Source organism: Synchiropus splendidus, chromosome 5, assembly GCF_027744825.2.
Source record: "Synchiropus splendidus isolate RoL2022-P1 chromosome 5, RoL_Sspl_1.0, whole genome shotgun sequence".
Lineage (NCBI taxonomy): Eukaryota > Metazoa > Chordata > Actinopteri > Syngnathiformes > Callionymidae > Synchiropus > Synchiropus splendidus.
Window position 1 is genome coordinate 32,988,280 of NC_071338.1, and position 16,503 is coordinate 33,004,782.

The following is a 16,503-nucleotide window of genomic DNA, read 5'->3' on the forward strand; positions in this document are numbered from 1 at the left end:
AAGTCTGTCTGTCAGTTGAAATGTTCCACTCTGAGCGAGTCACAGAATCATGCACTGAAGTCAGTCACAAGTGAGTCTGGAACATATTGCACGAGTCCTTGTGAGTCAAGGCGCTTGAGTGGCGGTTAAAAAACCCAGGTCCAATCACATGTGGACAGAGGTGGAGTCAGAGCAGGTGAGTCCCTGTGACCCGTTCAAAGTGGGAAGGAAGTCGTCCTGACTCATGATGGAGTCCCACACAGCTGGGTGAGTCCGTGTGGCAACCAGCTCTAATCATTCATGCTTTTCCGAGGCATATTAGTTTGACGTCTGCTGGACAATAAACAACAAAATAGATGTCTAGATCATAAATAGAAATGGGAAAATATTTTTGTTTCCTCAAGTTAAGTTAATGTTGAATAGTCAATATATATGCATTGTTATTGATTGGAATCATCGAAGAATTTAATTTGGAATATTAATGTTTGAACGAGTCGTGTGTCAATGCAACAGTTCAGTTGTTGAGCACTGAACCGAGTCGCCCTGACTGTAATCCACTGAGGTCCTGGTCACATGGTCACCTGCTTCACACACACGTCCACTGTCTTCAGCTCAGTTTCAGTCCTTTCATCTGGATTACTCTTCATCGTTGTCAGCGTTGCTTCTGGGATTAAAAGAGTGAGCAGAGTGGTCATGTGACACATGTTTCAAGGATGAAACAGTGGTGCAGTTTCACGATGCTCTTCAATAGAAACAATATTCTCTTCTGAGGTGACCAGTCAGTCAGTGCTGCGGCTGGATTAGGCCACTACCTCCGTTTTTGTCCTTTCTCCCTCTCAGTTGTCGACTCTGGATTATGATGTTGGTCATGGATTAGGCTTATTTAAAGTGACATTGAACCACACCTGGGACGTCCAACATAGGATCATAATCTGCTTAAATGTTTCCCACTTCAGATTCACTGCTGGTCACAAATGTCTTTATCTGAGACTAAAAGTAGAATAATCTGATTGTAATCTCAACACAGACTAGAGCATTGGATTATTTTATCTGACAGGAACACCATGTTTGTTTTAATGACCACCTCACCTCCAACACTTTCTAATCTGGGATGTCATCTCCGACTGGCCTTTCAAAGAGCCCTAATCTCTGAGAAACAAATGTCATCCAGGTGAAGAAGTCATCTGGAGTTTTCAAGGTCAGCGTGTGAGCCCTTCCATTTTCAGTTTAACAACAGTCCCACTGCTTTGTAGCCATCATTTCCAGAGATTATTGATCTCAGATTGTTTTAAATTATCAGCAAAAACATCGTGACCAACAGGATGTTGTGTCTGGAGCCTTGTTTCGGCAAATCTTGTCTGTGCTAAAAGGCACGTGGATCCAACAAGGGTCCACCAGACGACATAATCCCACGGCGGCTCCGGTCATGTTGTTTGATGGCAGGACATTATTTTTGGATTTCCTGTGATTGATAACGTGAGAAGACAAACTCCGATGAATCACTCCAATATTCCAGGCCTCGTTCTTGACGTATTCGTCTTTAGTAACGTCCCCCCCACCCCCCCGATCTGCCTCCGCCAAACACAAATCTAATCACTGGGGCGTGCGTCAATAAAATCTCCATTTGTGAGCCAGGCAGCGACGCGGCGTGTCGGAGCGCTGATGCAGAAGCCAGCTTTTAAAGCCTCATGATCGCAGAATCCCCCTGCGCCGCAGCTGCGGCGTCGGAGACGCGTGGGCGGCAAATTAAACGCTACAGAAGTAAATAATGGCGGACTTGATGTCTTGGCTAATTGGGACGTGCTGCTCGGAGGTCGGAGGTCGCAGGCGAGCGAAGCGGAAGACGCACGCCGCCGCGTTTGTTGTGTTGAGGAGACGTGAACATTCAACTCTCCGACGGGTTAATTGCGTGGTGATGCACTGACCCGAGTCTGCGGGCCTCGCCTTGCTCCTCCCGTGGTCCTGCTTCCGTCAGGGAAGAAAGCGTGTCGACAGCCTCAGCCGGGTCACGGCGGCGGCTGCACGAACCTCCCTTCTGCATCAACCTGTTGAGGTTATTATGGCGTTTCTGACACTTATCAGAGGTCAGGGGGGCAGCGGCTGAGCTTGAGAGGTCCAGGAGTCAGGCTGTAGCTAAGGCAGGTCAGGGGCCAGGACCAAGAGCGCCTTCACACAACCTGCACGGACCAGGAAAATGGCTCTTTTAACGCTCTTATATCAGAGATCAAATCACATTCCTACCTATGTATGTGCCGTCACAATCGCACCGGCAATGAGGCGGGTGCTGAGCTGTTCTCCAGTGGTCCCACAGTCCGAACAAACACTCGCTGCAGACGCACCACACGTGCCGCAGCGAAACACTCTGCGCCGTTGGCGGCTAGAAAGACTGATCCATGATGTGTCCCAAAGACACGTCGCAGCACCTGACCGTCAAGTCGTGACAGTGAGTCGACTGGAGCGCTCGAGCATCAAGGTTAAATGGTTGCAAAATGGATTTGTAGTCTCAGAGGAGCTGCCGATAAATTCGACTGTTGTCACTGTAAATTTGAAGTCACGAAGAAAAGTATTATAGGAGTTGAGCACTTGAATTTAATTTCACATTGTTGGAGATATTTTTTTCTGCAATTGAAAAATGAACAGCCACAAGTCCTGAAACATATTTTTTGCAAGTGGACAAATCCACTGCTGCGAGTGCACAAATCACAGTCTCTGGCTTCCGCTCCTCCTGGACGCAGATATTGGATGCAAACCAACTGTGCAGGTCTGTGAGGCGGGGTCTGTTCGGACATGACCGCCGCTCAAGGCCAGTCTGAGTTTCGAGTCAGCCGCCCCTTCACCACGGTCAAATTAGTTGGATATGTGACAGACATTTTGTAAATGTTTTGGGTGCTCTGTTAGCTGGTTGTGCATTGTTTGTTGTCGTATTTTATTTTGAAAGTCTTTACCGTAAAGTGTTTTTTTTATTGATGCTGTTTGACAAAGACGAAAGAGTTTGTTTCCAGTCATCCGTTTTTTTTTTTTTTTTTTTTTTTTTTTTACGGTGCAAAGAAGAATTGCAGTTCATGAACCAAGTCTGCCGTTGATGTAAAGGAGACCAACGTGGTTCGTTTGTCCATATTTTGCCGTATATTTCCGTGAAAATTGAAGGAGTTCTCTGACTGAGCTAATGCTAATGACTCTCTGTTCGGTTCTGTGGCATATTTTGCTCCGCCATAGACGGTCTGGTTTGCTCCGTGTCCCTGGAAAGCGCCAGGTCGAAGTTAGGGGACCATCCACAAATTCTCAGTCGTGAAATGATCAATGACGTCAGTGAAAACTTTTGTACTTCTTCATCAATACCATCTGGGTAAAGTGTTCAAATGAGTCCACAGTGATTGTAAACAGTGGGAATATGACTTGAGACACATTAGACACGGACACGTTTGTTGTATAACTTTACTGTTATGAATTTGTTATGTGTTCATCTTTTCCAAGTATTTCTTCCATAATCACGATGGGTGATACTTGCTTCACGCGTCGCGACACACGTATCATGAGTGTCTCCAGGTGAGACACTCAGCTATGAACCAATGTGATTTGGAACACTGTATTAATACACATTAATACATTTTTCAACTGGGAACATATGAATATATGAATATATACATATATATGAATGCAGCGGCGTGAAGGACCAGGCCTGGAACTGTGTCCTGCAGACAGGTGGCGCTCCATTCCACTGTGAGGGGAAACGTCCCATTGTTTTTGGGGTCTTGTGTCGCCATGGTAACAGCTGTAAAAGTCACATCCTTGAGCTCACGATAAACACTTTGATAAATGTGTGTGAGAATCTCATGGTCCCAGCCACATTAACGTCTGAAATGATGTCTATGATTAATAAAGCAAACCGGTTCCTGGGAATCATCTGGGACAACCAGTCCGATTCTCCCTTCCCTCCCCCCGACCTGCCGTGCTTTCAGTGAACCGTACTGACAGTAAAACTTCAGAGGATTCATGTTATTCACTTGGTTTTTTTTTCATTCAACGACAGCAAACAGTTTTCCCAGTTGTGATGTGACAAATTCATGTGAAAATAAATGTTCAAATTCCATATATCGCACCTGTTATACTTCCTTTCTTTTATACTTTTACTTCATTTTGGTTTTTCCTCCCAAATTTCTCTGTTTTTATCTTGAAATGAACCAATTTATAAAGAAAAAAAGTACACAAATGTAAAAATCATTTATTCTAAAATATTTTCAAAATGATTTTCCATCTTCTTTGAAATCTGTCTTTTTTCTTTAAAACATTTTTCTGCAGTTGTATGTACTTGTGCTTTTATTTCCAACTATTTCACTGACTTTATCTAATGTATTTCTGTGCAAATTCAGAAATACTTTTTAAGATGATTTTTTCTGCTTCAGTCTATTTTTCCACCGGTGCTTTTATACTTCTTTAAAAAAACAGTTTAAAAATCATTACGCATTCATGGATGTACCGTGCGTGTGTATATATTACGGTTTTATGGGCTGTTAGAGATGGGTCGCCATGACAACGCTGCAGACTCACTTTTCTCCCTCTCTCAGTATAAAACCTTCGGAGTTTGCTAAAATAAATTAGTTTCAGCTTCATCACTTTTCCCCACAAATGAGTCCTCACGCAGCCCAGGCCTCATCCACACAGTCACATGACCGAGGTCGTGAACTCGGCCGCTGCGCACAGGCTGCCTCGGGCCCTCGGAGGTGGGTGGTGTGGGGTGCAGGGCTCACAGTGTCCACTAGAGGGCAGCCTGTGTGTGCGTGTGCGCCGCCTCTGCTGTCACTCACCCTGGTTACATTCCACACACACACACGCATCGCCGCAAATGGAGTAAAGCATCTGTGCTATTACGTTACAAGCACGCTGTTACACACGCACACGCATCATATTACACACTCGTGCAGTGAAGCTCAAACACGCGACGCTTGAAGCGCTGGTGCAAAAAAAACTCACACAGGCGCAAGATGCAGATGAAACACATGAATTAAACTCAGTAGTGTGACACACACACACACACACACACACATATAAAGACATTTCCAGCCCTAACACAGATATTACTGCCGAGTGTATATGGATGTTATCAGACTGGTTCCTGGGACCATCTGACCCAGGCTCGGCCGCTGCAACATCCCTGAACATTATAGCTTCATATGCACGAGTGGCCGGCCCTTGAAGCTCGCGCACACGGCAGACGTTAAAATCGAATCAAATCTCTTCACTGAGACGAAAATAAAAATGTGCTTCCACCGAGTAGCAGAGCGAAGTACAAAAAATGGCCGTTCAATGTGTTTCCTAGAATTGGTCCCCACAAGCACAGCAACAAACACGCGCACGCGCGACACTAAAAGGTCCAACGTGTGCGCGTTGCTCGGTGGCGGAGATAGGAGCCACAACTCTTGACACTTTCATGGGACACGCGCAGAGCGGCTGGTGGTTTGGTGCCTCATCAATGATTCAACTTCAGCTTCAGTGCCTTGCTCAAGGTGCTTTTACTGCCGCCGACGGATCGAGCCTCTAATGCAGGGACATAAATGAGGCTTTCTTTCATTGCTCGAGGGAGAGGAGTGAAGCAGCACACTCCAAACATGGGGCGGTCACCAGGAATCAAACCGGCAACCTCTGTAAAAAGACAGAGGTGACACTTCATTGGCGCGGGATTCGAACATGCGACCAAACCTGAGCGAGCGATGTGAGGTCTGGCTCCCTCCTCGGGAGATTTCAACCCTCCACTGGAACTGGCTGCGGCTCCGAACCCTCGACCTGCGACCGCGTGTCACACGTCCGACCGTGGGCTGATAATTGGAGCTCGCGCGGGCGCCGCGGCGCGCGTGTCCATCTGTTCCCGCTTTAACCGGATCAAATGGCGATGTAAATGAGCCTCGGCTCCGTCTCACTGGCCCCGGTTCATTCCGCTAATAACCCGGACTCGCGCGGGCCAACTCACGCGTCACACACACACACACACTCGCGCGCGGACGGACTCGTTCTGAATCCGAACCGTCCCCGTCAGATCACGATAGAACCCGCGTTCGCGCGCGCGCACGCCTGTTGACCCGAGTCCTCATCAGCCCAATGAGTGGAGCCGCGGAGTGGGAGGGAGGGAGGGAGGGGGCTTCTCTCGTCACCGTCTCTCCTCCATCTCCTCCTCACTTTCCCAGTCGGCCAGCGTCGGCGCCGGAGCTCTTCCCGTCCCTCCGCCGCAGGACTCCCGTCTCCCCGCCTGCACCTGCTCGGATCATGCGGCGGCGGGAACTAACGCTCGTCTCGTCAGTAAGTATCTCACGCCGCGGAGCCGCCAGGCGGCACCGACAGGTGTGTGGAGCGGCTCGGAACCGCCACGTCTGGTCCGGCGGAACCGTGCAACTTGCGCTGCTCTCCGGGTCTTACCGCCGCGCGCTGCTGCCGGAACCGGACCGCGGCTTTTCATCAAAAAAAAAAAACAAAAAAAAAAAAACTTCCACGACGGCGGAATCGGTCAAACTTTATGGACCTATTCCGGGTTTTCAGCACCACGAAGAGCTCCTCGGTGCCGGAGCTGTCCGCTCCGCCCGGTGCTGATCGCGGCGCCGCTCGACTTCATTGCAGCACTTCTTGATACGTTCGTGAAATCACCTTTGGACTCTTCTTCTCTTTCAACCCGTTACTCGGAACCTCACCGTGTTGCACCGGAACTGCGGCGCTCCTCCCGTTGCCGTCCACAGGTTCGAGCCCGCGGCGGCTCGGATCACACCGCACTTGGTGCTGTTGCAGTCGCTTGTTGTCCTTGAAACACCGGGTGTGCGTGTGTGTTTGCGCGCGCTCGTGCGTGCGTTTCGTATACCTATATATGCGTGCACAAAAAGTTAGCGGAACTAAGGGCGCGCGAGCGGATCTCCGGCGTCCACCTGCGTCACTTTCACTCCGGGAGCCCCGCGCGTGTGTGTGTCACGAGCTGGTGCAACGGAACATCAACGGGGATGCGAGCGCGCGCGGCTCTGCTCCGAGCGATAAAATCTGTCGGCGATAATCGATTTTAACGCACGTGCGCTGCATATCACCTGCCTCATTCACGAGACACGACGGATGACGGATGTTCCGACACTTGAGCTGATGAGTTCCCACGTCACGTCCATAGTGGCGCGCGTGCGTGTGCCCGGTATATTGTAATCCAAATAATTCGACTCCAGCTGACTTTGTAATTTCAGTGTGACATTTCACAAGAGTCGCCTCCTGTGTGTGCGCGAGCGTGTGTACTTTCAGTGTCCTGCAGCGCAGTTACACGCTTGTGAGGCGCGCGTGCGCGTGGCTATTACACATCAAAAGAAAATCCACTTGAGCGGCCGCTTTTCAACACTTCTCCATGACGGGTCGCATTTTCGGTGTCATTTGCGCGTGTTGTGTGCGCAATTTGCGGAGACAGATCGTGTCACAAATCGATGTGTTTTCATCTCGTGTTTAAGTCTGTTCACACTGACGTGTGCGTGTGTGTGTTTGGTGTCAAACTGCGCTGCACTTCACGCCGCTCCCCGCATCTGCGCGCACGATCTCACTCGCGCATTTTCAGGAACGCGTTAGTGCGCTTCCTCGCGTCGATGATGATGATGATGATGAAGATTCATAGCGAGCCTTCAACTCTGCCGCTCGACAACACCGAGCGCGCGCAGCTCTGAGGACCCTGGCGTCTCGAGACTACCTTCATCTGTAACGTCACTCCATCATCCGCTCGTAATCCAGGTGACACCTGTGAGCGCACGACCCGGGTGCGCGCGCGCCGACTTTGGTCCTCTCCGGGTCCTCCTCCGCTCGCGCCCGCCGCGGGCCCCGTCCTCTGTTGGCAGCTCCGCAGACGGGTGAAAAGCCTCGGGGGATTGTCAAAACAGGAACCTAGTGAAAACGTTAATCACGGAGAACGTGTAATTGCTGCGAGTCTTCCGGGATTATCCTTCAGAAACAGCAGATTAAAGCGGAATAATCTCGACCTCCTCGAGGGGTCCGAACAATTCCTCGAGGTGACGTGAAAACACGCGCGGATGACTGCGATTGTTTGCGTCTTCAAAGGGAGCCTAACGTGTTCTGCCCACCCCCCCAGGCCCCCACCACCTCCTCCTCCTCCTCCTCGGAATGACGCCAAGTGGACCGGACCTTGAGAGTCTCACCCCCATGGAGGCCCGCCAGCTCGCACCACTGACCTTTGCCGCACCATGACTGCGCCTTGTGCCGCTCAGAGAGGACACGAGTGACGCCCCACACCTGCAGAGAGAAGCGGGAGGAGACAGCCGCACCTCAGGCCCCGGACCGGACCCGACCTCCGCACACAGGATGCACCTGGATCTGTGGATGTGTTCGCCGCCGCTCCTGCTGCTGTGGATTACTCTTCTTTCCCGCGCGTCCGGGACGCCGGTTCCGGCTCAGAACCACAGCCCAGAAAGCGCCGCAGCGTCGGCCGGCGGGGAGCGGTTACTGGCCCGAGCCAAACGAGGATGGGTTTGGAACCAAATGTTTGTGCTGGAGGAGTTTTCTGGACCGGATCCGATCCTGGTTGGCAGGGTGAGTTCCGTGATGACGCGGGAGGTTGTGTGTGTGTGTTCGTGGAGCTCGGGGTTTTGCTGGTCAGAATCCCGACCCTGGTGGAGTTGTGTGTTCGAGTCCCAAGCAGAAACATCACCGAAGACGGTTGTGGGTTCACTTCTCCTCGCCAAGCAGGGCATTAAGACTCACCCGTATTTGAGGTGTGTGTGTGTGTGTGTGTTTCACTCGTGCCCTTGAGCAAAGCATTAAACAGAGGAGCTATATTTGTTCGAGCTTTCAGTCTCCAGACGTGTGCGAGTGGGCTGGCTGCCCTTGAGCAAAACACTGATATCCCCACCAACCTGCCTCATGTGTTGGTGCGATCTCTCAAAAGGATTGTGGGTTCAATTCCCAGCTCCAGTGATGTGTTCTGAGCAAACACGCCGTTGTTCATGCCACGTGTTGCGGGTTCAATTCCCCTCAGCGTTTGAAAGAAACCGTGCTTGTACCTCATGATGAGCGTGTGTGCTTGAAATGCCTTTCACGGATGACGTGTGGGTTCACTTCCCAGCTCTGGCTCTGCCCTCTGAGCAAGGCATCATGTGCAGAACTGCGTGTATTTTTTTGTCTTTGAGCAAAGCAGTGGAACACATGTTCCATCTCATGCTGTGCGTGTGTCTGTTTATGTTGTCGAGCAAGCTGCTGTAATATTGTGTAATGCTTGGTGTGAGGGTTCAAATCCCAAAGCAAGGCATAGAGTGTGTGATGCCCGAGGCGCATGGGTGCGATTCTGTTGTGGGTTGGACTCTTGGTGAGGAAGGCCTCGGCCTCACAAGGGCAGAGTTCCCGTGGACCCGGTCTGAGCCCAGTCGGGTCGCTCCTGACTGAAGCCTCCTTCGCTGCGGGTCTGGATGTCGGAGCCCCGCGGTGCGGCGCCACCTGCTCTCTGACCAGCGAGACGACGGTTCGGCAGCCTGCTCACAGCTCGCCTGCCGGACTCACCCGGTGAGAGCCGGTCTGGACGTGTGGCTTTGTGGCCTGCTCCAGTGACCCGTGTGAGGTTTTCAGGATTTCTCCTCTGGAGGTGGAGGGGGCAGCAGCTGCGGTGAAGAGGCCCAGAACTCCCTCTCTCTCTCCAGCTTCTCCAGCTCCTCTGAGAGAGCACTGAGGCTTGTCAGCACAGAGACGACCCGGGTTCTTCAGGTCACTCTGAAGCTGGTGACCTCAGGTGACACCGGTCAGTGGAGAGCTCTGTCTTCTGGCTCAGCTCTGTCTTCAACTCATACATCCACCTCCACCTCTCGCTCAGCGGTCCTGCATCAGTCAGTGAAGAAGAGTGTGGAGCGGCTCCAGAGTGCTCCGACTCCTCGCCCCCCCAACACCATCAATGAAACATCTGCACCTGTGTTGATCCAGCCAGCGACTCACACGCGCAGCGCTCAGTGACTCATCAATGTTTCAGCTCCAGGAACAAGCCGCAGTTCACCCTGCTCAAGAGCACTCGGCTTCACGGTCAAGGGTCCAACTCCCACTGCTGCCGGGCAGCTTCAAACACTTGGCTGAGGTCCTGTCCTTATTAGACGGAAAACGTCGGATCAAAGATACACGTCAAAGAAACACTTCACTTTTGATTCTCTGCTTCGGCTTGTGTGAAACTTCCAACCTGCTTCTGCTATATTTTCTTTCCTTGCTATATATTTTAATTAGTTTAGCAGATCATTGTCGATGATGAATTATTCTTATTATCTTTATTGTGTCCTGATATTTACTTTATTGTCGTGTAATTGTACTTGTGTAATTGTATTTACAATGATTTTGTGAATTATTTTGTTAGTCATGGAACAATAAAAAGAAAACTTAACTCAAATGAATAAATGCTTTCTCCCTCCAGATAATAACAAAATAAGGGAAAACAAAACAAAAAAAAAAAATCAATGATGTTACATTGTTATATTGTGTTTTATATGGCGACTATGAGGAAGAAAAGTGTTGTGTTCGTTTTCTTTCTAAAAATGATGTTTTGGAAAGTTTTTTTAAATGAATTTTAAAGCAGAAAATGAGGAATAAAAGCCACTGTTTTGGTCATAAAAAGTATTTGCATGAGACCTATGAGGAAAAAAGAATCATTTCTGAAGCCTGTACATACCTGAGCCCATAGTTTCTCTTTTTATTATGATTCATTATTATTATTTGCAAAAAGATGAGGCTATTCTTCAAAAGCACCAAGAATACTTTTTTCTGTTTTGGTTTTCCAAGTTACTATATATTTCATTTCTTTTTTCTGAATGACTTAATTCGAATTACAAAATTCAGACTGGATCAACAGGGATCAGACAGAAAACTAAATCAAATGGTATCGTTGTATCAGAACTTCCTTTCCAAAAACATCCCCTGAAAAAACAGCAAAGAAATTAATGCATGTTTTATTGAATAAAAGCTCCGTATTAATGTTCAGTGTGAAGCGCTCTCATTTGTCAGTGCACCACGCTGAGGATGGACTTCGCAGCTTTGAACCCAGAAGTCATGTCGGGCTCTGCTGCGGTTCTGAAGGTTGTTGTGGGCTGCGAGAGGGAAGTGGCTGATGCTCCTTCTGCGAGGTGATGATGATGATGATGATGATGATGATGTGTTGCGTTCACTGCAAGGTTAAGTGCTCGTGAGCACGGCTGGCAGAGCCCAGATAAGTCCCGCGTCTGAGCGGAGATGCCACTGAATCAGCTTGAGTCCATCAATCACAGGCGTCTGCTTCCCTGCCCTGTTCTGTGTTTGTGAGTCAAAGACTGGGCTGGTGTGGCTCACGGCTCCCAGCTGGGTTTGGACCCGCGGCCCACTCCGGTGCGGAGGGTTCGACTCCTGGATCTCCAGAGTTGCAGTGCAACGTGGACCGTCACCTCCTCGGCGCCGGCTGCAGCCGCTCTGGACAGATTTCTGAGTGAAGCCGCGACGACGGAGCGTGACGGCGCCGCGTCTGACATTGAGTCGCGGTTAAAGTCAATCCAGCCAGATGAGTGTGAAAGCTGGCCGCGGTAAACCTGAGCTGGGATTTGAGGATTAACTCATCAGGCCACGGAGAACGTCGGGAACCAAGACGACAAATGAGAAGGTGAAGTCGGGGCTTTGCTTGAATGAAACGGTTTCAGTGTGGGAAAGTTCAGCCTCGACTCAAACTGAGACGAGTCTTTCTGTGCGTCTGCCCTCGACCCCAGTTGATCCCATGACTTCAGTGCTCTGATGCTGTTGGTCTGCACAGTAGCTCCTGAATGTTGGAGCACTGTTGGCTTCAACCGAGGTGCGACGCTGTCGGTGAGAAATCGCCAAGCAAGACACGAAGCTGATGCTGAGACTGAGCAAACACCCACCCGTCACTGAGGTGCGTTTGAATACGGCTCCACATTTCTTCCTCGAGATCGTCCCCAACAAACGCAGCCCCAGCCGCCTCCGTCCGTCCTGTCTTACTGAACTGCTGAACAAGCATCATTTCCTTCTGTCAGAAACATCGGTCCGACTGGACGATATGAGTCTGAACCCTGAGGAACACCACGGCAGTAATAACTCGCCGTACTGTGTCAATGTGTTGACTGTCAAATGATACGACATAAGCAAACGCCGCTGGGCACCAACGGTGTTTCTTCATGTCGTCGCTGCGCTAGCTGGTGCTGTGTTGGGAGGCTGACTCCAGAGGAGGATGCTAGCGATGGTTTGGAACTACTTGGCTTGCTAGAGGCTCTAGAGCGCCACCGGGGTTTTACAGGATTCAAATAGGGAACTAGAAAAGCACTTGCAGAGTGCAGACCTCTGCCTCGCAACAGCCTCGACATCAACACAGGTTTAGACCTGGATAAAGTGGTTAATAGCTGACTAAACTAGCATGTAGCCAGTAGCTGGGCTAAGCTAGCATGTAGCCAGTAGCTGGGCTAAGCTAGCATGAAGCCAGTAGCTGGGCTAAGCTAGCATGTAGCCAGTAGCTGGACTAAGCTAGCATGTATCGTGTGGCTGGACTAAGCTAGCATGTAGTGTGTGGCTGGACTAAGCTAGCATGTAGTGTGTGGCTGGACTAAGCTAGCATGTAGCGTGTGGCTGGACTAAGCCATTATTTAGCCATTGGTTGGACTAAGCTAGCATTTAGCTAGTAGCTGGGCTAAGCTAACATGTAGCCAGTAGCTGGACTAAGGTAGTATGTAGCCAGTGGTTGGACTAAGCTAGCATATAGCCAGTGGTTGGGCTAAGCTAGCATGTAGCCAGTAGCTGCACTAAGCTAGCATGTAGCCAGTAGCTGGACTAAGCTAGCATGTAGCCAGTTGCTGGACTAAGCTAGCATGTAGCCAGTAGCTGGACTAAGTTAGCATGTAGCCAGTAGCTGGACTCAGCTAGCATGTAGCCAGTAGCTGGACTCAGCTAGCATGTAGCCAGTGGTTGGACTAAGCTAGCATGTAGCCAGTGGTTGGACTAAGCTAGCATATAGCCAGTGGTTGGGCTAAGCTAGCATGTAGCCAGTAGCTGCACTAAGCTAGCATGTAGCCAGTAGCTGGACTAAGCTAGCATGTAGCCAGTTGCTGGACTAAGCTAGCATGTAGCCAGTAGCTGGACTCAGCTAGCATGTAGCCAGTAGCTGGACTCAGCTAGCATGTAGCCAGTGGTTGGACTAAGCTAGCATGTAGCCAGTGGTTGGGCTAAGCTAGCATGAATCAATCATCTCTGCACTGTGTGAAAACGGTGAGAGCATGACGCACTCAGACTCGGGGCTTGATCGAGCTCTTGCCTCAGTGGGGCCACGCTCTGCATGGAGCCACAGTCAGTGTGTTGCTGTGTCGTCCGAGCGCTTTAATATTTCACTCCATCAACGATGAGACACTGTTTTCCTCACTTCGCTGCTCATGAACCGGCTTGACTGGACAGCAGGTGGCAGTGACGCTGCAGGCGCCGCCGGATCCTTCCAAAGGTTTGAGGAAAGCAAGACGGAGTCATTCGTATTGTTGTCCACAGACGGCAGCGCTCGGTCACGAGCCTCTGTGGTGGCGGGGAGATGGAAACTCTGCTCCCTACTTCCGGGTGGCAGGGGTCTTGGAACGTCCCCCGTGGAAGGACGCGTCTCATCCGACTCCTCTTTTCAAACTTGTGCTCCACCATCCGTCACAAGTCTGTGAGACGACATCTGTTTTTGAGGATGCTGCTGTTGTGAGATTACCTTGTGAAACATGTCTGGAGTTCTGTTGTGAGTCTCTCCGTCTGAGTAATCGTCGCTCCGCGGCGCTCTTAAATCTCCACTCCAGCATCTTCCTGTCCTCCATGTTGTCGAGTGAGGCGGCACTTTTCCAAGGCTGTTGTCTGTGTGTGGACGGCATCAGTGTGGAGGTGCTGACGGCGACTGACACCTGACCTGAGGTTGAACCCTGAGGGGCGCCTCTCGCCTCCGTGTTGTCACGCAACACTGCAAGACAAGACAAGTACCAGTCCAGGCCTGGACAACCCACGCGGCTCTTTCCCCAGTTTCATGCAGCGCTTCACCAAATGTGTCGCCCAACTGGTTGGGATTGGTGGCATGAGCCACGTCCAATGGATGGGATTTGAAAGAGACATGGTGACACACAGTGATGAGCTTTAACCACTATACTGAGTCAGGCGAGCAGCTGCTCAGGTGAAGCCTCACAGCCTGACGTGTTTGTAGCATGTGGCTCAGCAACACAGTCAAACAATGGGGCTCTGGGCCTCGGACTGGTTGGACACCCCTGGACTAGTGGGTAAAGATTTGCACACTGTGGTCCTTTGAACTGCATCAGTGTCATACAGAGTCAGGGTGAAGAGAGTTGACTGTGGGGAGAACACAAAAAAAAAAGGTGCAGTACACATGCCAGTCCTGTCAGTGGCGCTGTGTGAGAAGAAGCCACATTGATTCCCAAGTTTGTAGAAGAGCGATTTGTGACATCACTGCGTTCTATCAGTTTTATTTCGGGGTGAGATTTTGGGAGGCGTGGCGAAGAATGGGGCGCTAACCCGAACCGGGAGTGCTCTCACTCTCTTGTGTTAGCGTCATCAAGATGAGCCAAACGTGCTAACACGGCTGCCAACTACTGCTGTACTATTGAATTCATTTTTTAAGACTGGGCCTTGTTGTTGTTTTGACAGTCAGGTCAGACGGTCAGGTTTGAGTTAAAAAAAATCAAGGACCAAGACCTGGACCCTGAGGAACACCGCGGTGTCTCCTCACTACTTGGCCTCTCCAGCCGTACCCTTGAGCAAGACACACCTCGCTCGGGTTTCTGGGAATCTGTGGCTGCAGCTTGACTCAGTCGTGGTACTTGTTGTCTGTTAGACCATTCGTTGTTGCTTGAACCAACTCCAGGAAGGTTAAACACACGGTTTTAACTTCAGATTTCTGCTGGAACAGGAAGCTGTTTAGACACAGGCAGTCAAGCAGAACGAAGCATGACCTGGAGTTGGACCCTGAGGAACGCCACCGAGCCACGCGGACACATGTTGATCTCGGACGTTGATGTGAGATGGGTTTGAGTCGCGGCTCCGGCTGCTGATAAACACACCTCAGTGTTGTTTCGCCGTCACCTGTGAATCTCCTCTCTTCCTTCTGCTCCCTCCTGCCGGGTTTTTCCGCCGTTTTCCTTCCGTTTGTTTCAATTATTCACACAAACACAGAGCCTCGTCTGCCTCCGCTAAAGGCGGGAACACAGCACAAGACAAACGGAGAACTAATGGCCACGTTTGAAGGGAACGAATGCGGCTGGAACGATTCCTGACTTCGGCGCCGCTTGTCGTCGCGGCCCGTCGTCAGCGCGAGGACTGACGGCGCCGGCTCGCTGGACGGCGAGCGTGTGGACGCACCAGCTCGTCTCCGTCTCCATCCTATTGTCCGAGGCTTTCATCCTCCTCCACGTGGTTTCTGTGTGTTTCCGGCTCAAAGAGAATCCGTAATCGAGCATTAATATTCATCAATTCCGACCCAAGATTGCGGACTGACAGCGATACAGAGACAGAAATGGCTTTGATTATTGATTCAGCGAGGAAAAGGGATTAAAAACAACGCGAGTCTTTGAGCTGCCTGTGCCAGGGGAAGGAAACACACAATTCCGTCTTCCAAACAAGCTGTTTGACAGCGCTTCCGACAAGAAAGGGGCCACAGTGGTATCAGATCGGTGCTGGGACGCGCGTGTTGCCAGAAGCCGAGGTAATACTCTCCAGTAAAACTGATGTTTACTGCGCCGCCCCGAAATTGAGGCGCCGGCGCCCACTATCTGGAGATGGCTCAATCTCTCTTCCTTGTTTTCACAGTTGGAGGCGCGGCGCTGCTGTGGAATCACAGGGTGTCACAGGGACTCATTGCAAACCTGAGGAAATATCAGAGGAACATTGATTGTGATGGAGTTGAGTGAGGAGCTGCTTTGTGTGCGACGGGGAGGTGGAAGAACGGCGAGCGTTTAACAGCACGGTGTCGCGCTCACGCTCGCACCCGGGGTGAGAAAGTGATCAAGGGGCCTCGTGGTTCTGTTCGGAAACCACATGATAATGAAGTCAGAATGATGGCAACACTTGGGAACATGCGCTTGACTCTACACTTGCTTTAAATATTCGGAATTCATATCATTGGCACATGAATGTTTTATACTTGTGGTAAAAATGCTGAACACAAATGGGTGAATGACAAACTCATGGGAGGAGAAAAAATAAATGAAATTAAGGGGAAACATTTTTTTTTCACCCAAAAAAATTCCAAAATATAAATACATTTAATGAAATGTACTCTATAAACCTGAAGCTCCAGTTTCCCTCCAACAGGACAAACTCGGGCAGAGTGGTGCATGTGGCCCCGAGGCCACATTGTTGCCAGAAGAAGCTTCATGAGACGTTCCACACAAGTCAGCCACAGCTACATGAGAACATTTCTCACGTGAAATCGCACATGAGAACACTTTTCTTGCCATCCTTATGAGGACCTCTCATGGCCATCACCCTTTCCCCAGCCTCTCCCCCTAAACCTAACCCTTCTAAACACACCTAAGGTCACCT

The 16,503-nt window shown here is 50.4% G+C and overlaps 1 protein-coding gene across 2 annotated transcripts in view; it reads left to right on the forward strand.

Moving 5' to 3' along the window:
* Nucleotides 1-6,162: 6,162 nt before the first annotated feature.
* Nucleotides 6,163-16,503, forward strand: part of cdh8 (cadherin 8) — a 103,096-nt gene continuing 92,755 nt past the window's right edge. For both annotated transcript variants that reach the window (XM_053866087.1, XM_053866088.1), the window contains exons 1-2: nt 6,163-6,270; nt 8,069-8,526. In XM_053866087.1, the coding sequence (XP_053722062.1) occupies nt 8,299-8,526 (228 nt within the window). In that variant the 5' untranslated portion in view covers nt 6,163-6,270; nt 8,069-8,298. The remainder of the gene's footprint in view (nt 6,271-8,068; nt 8,527-16,503) is intronic.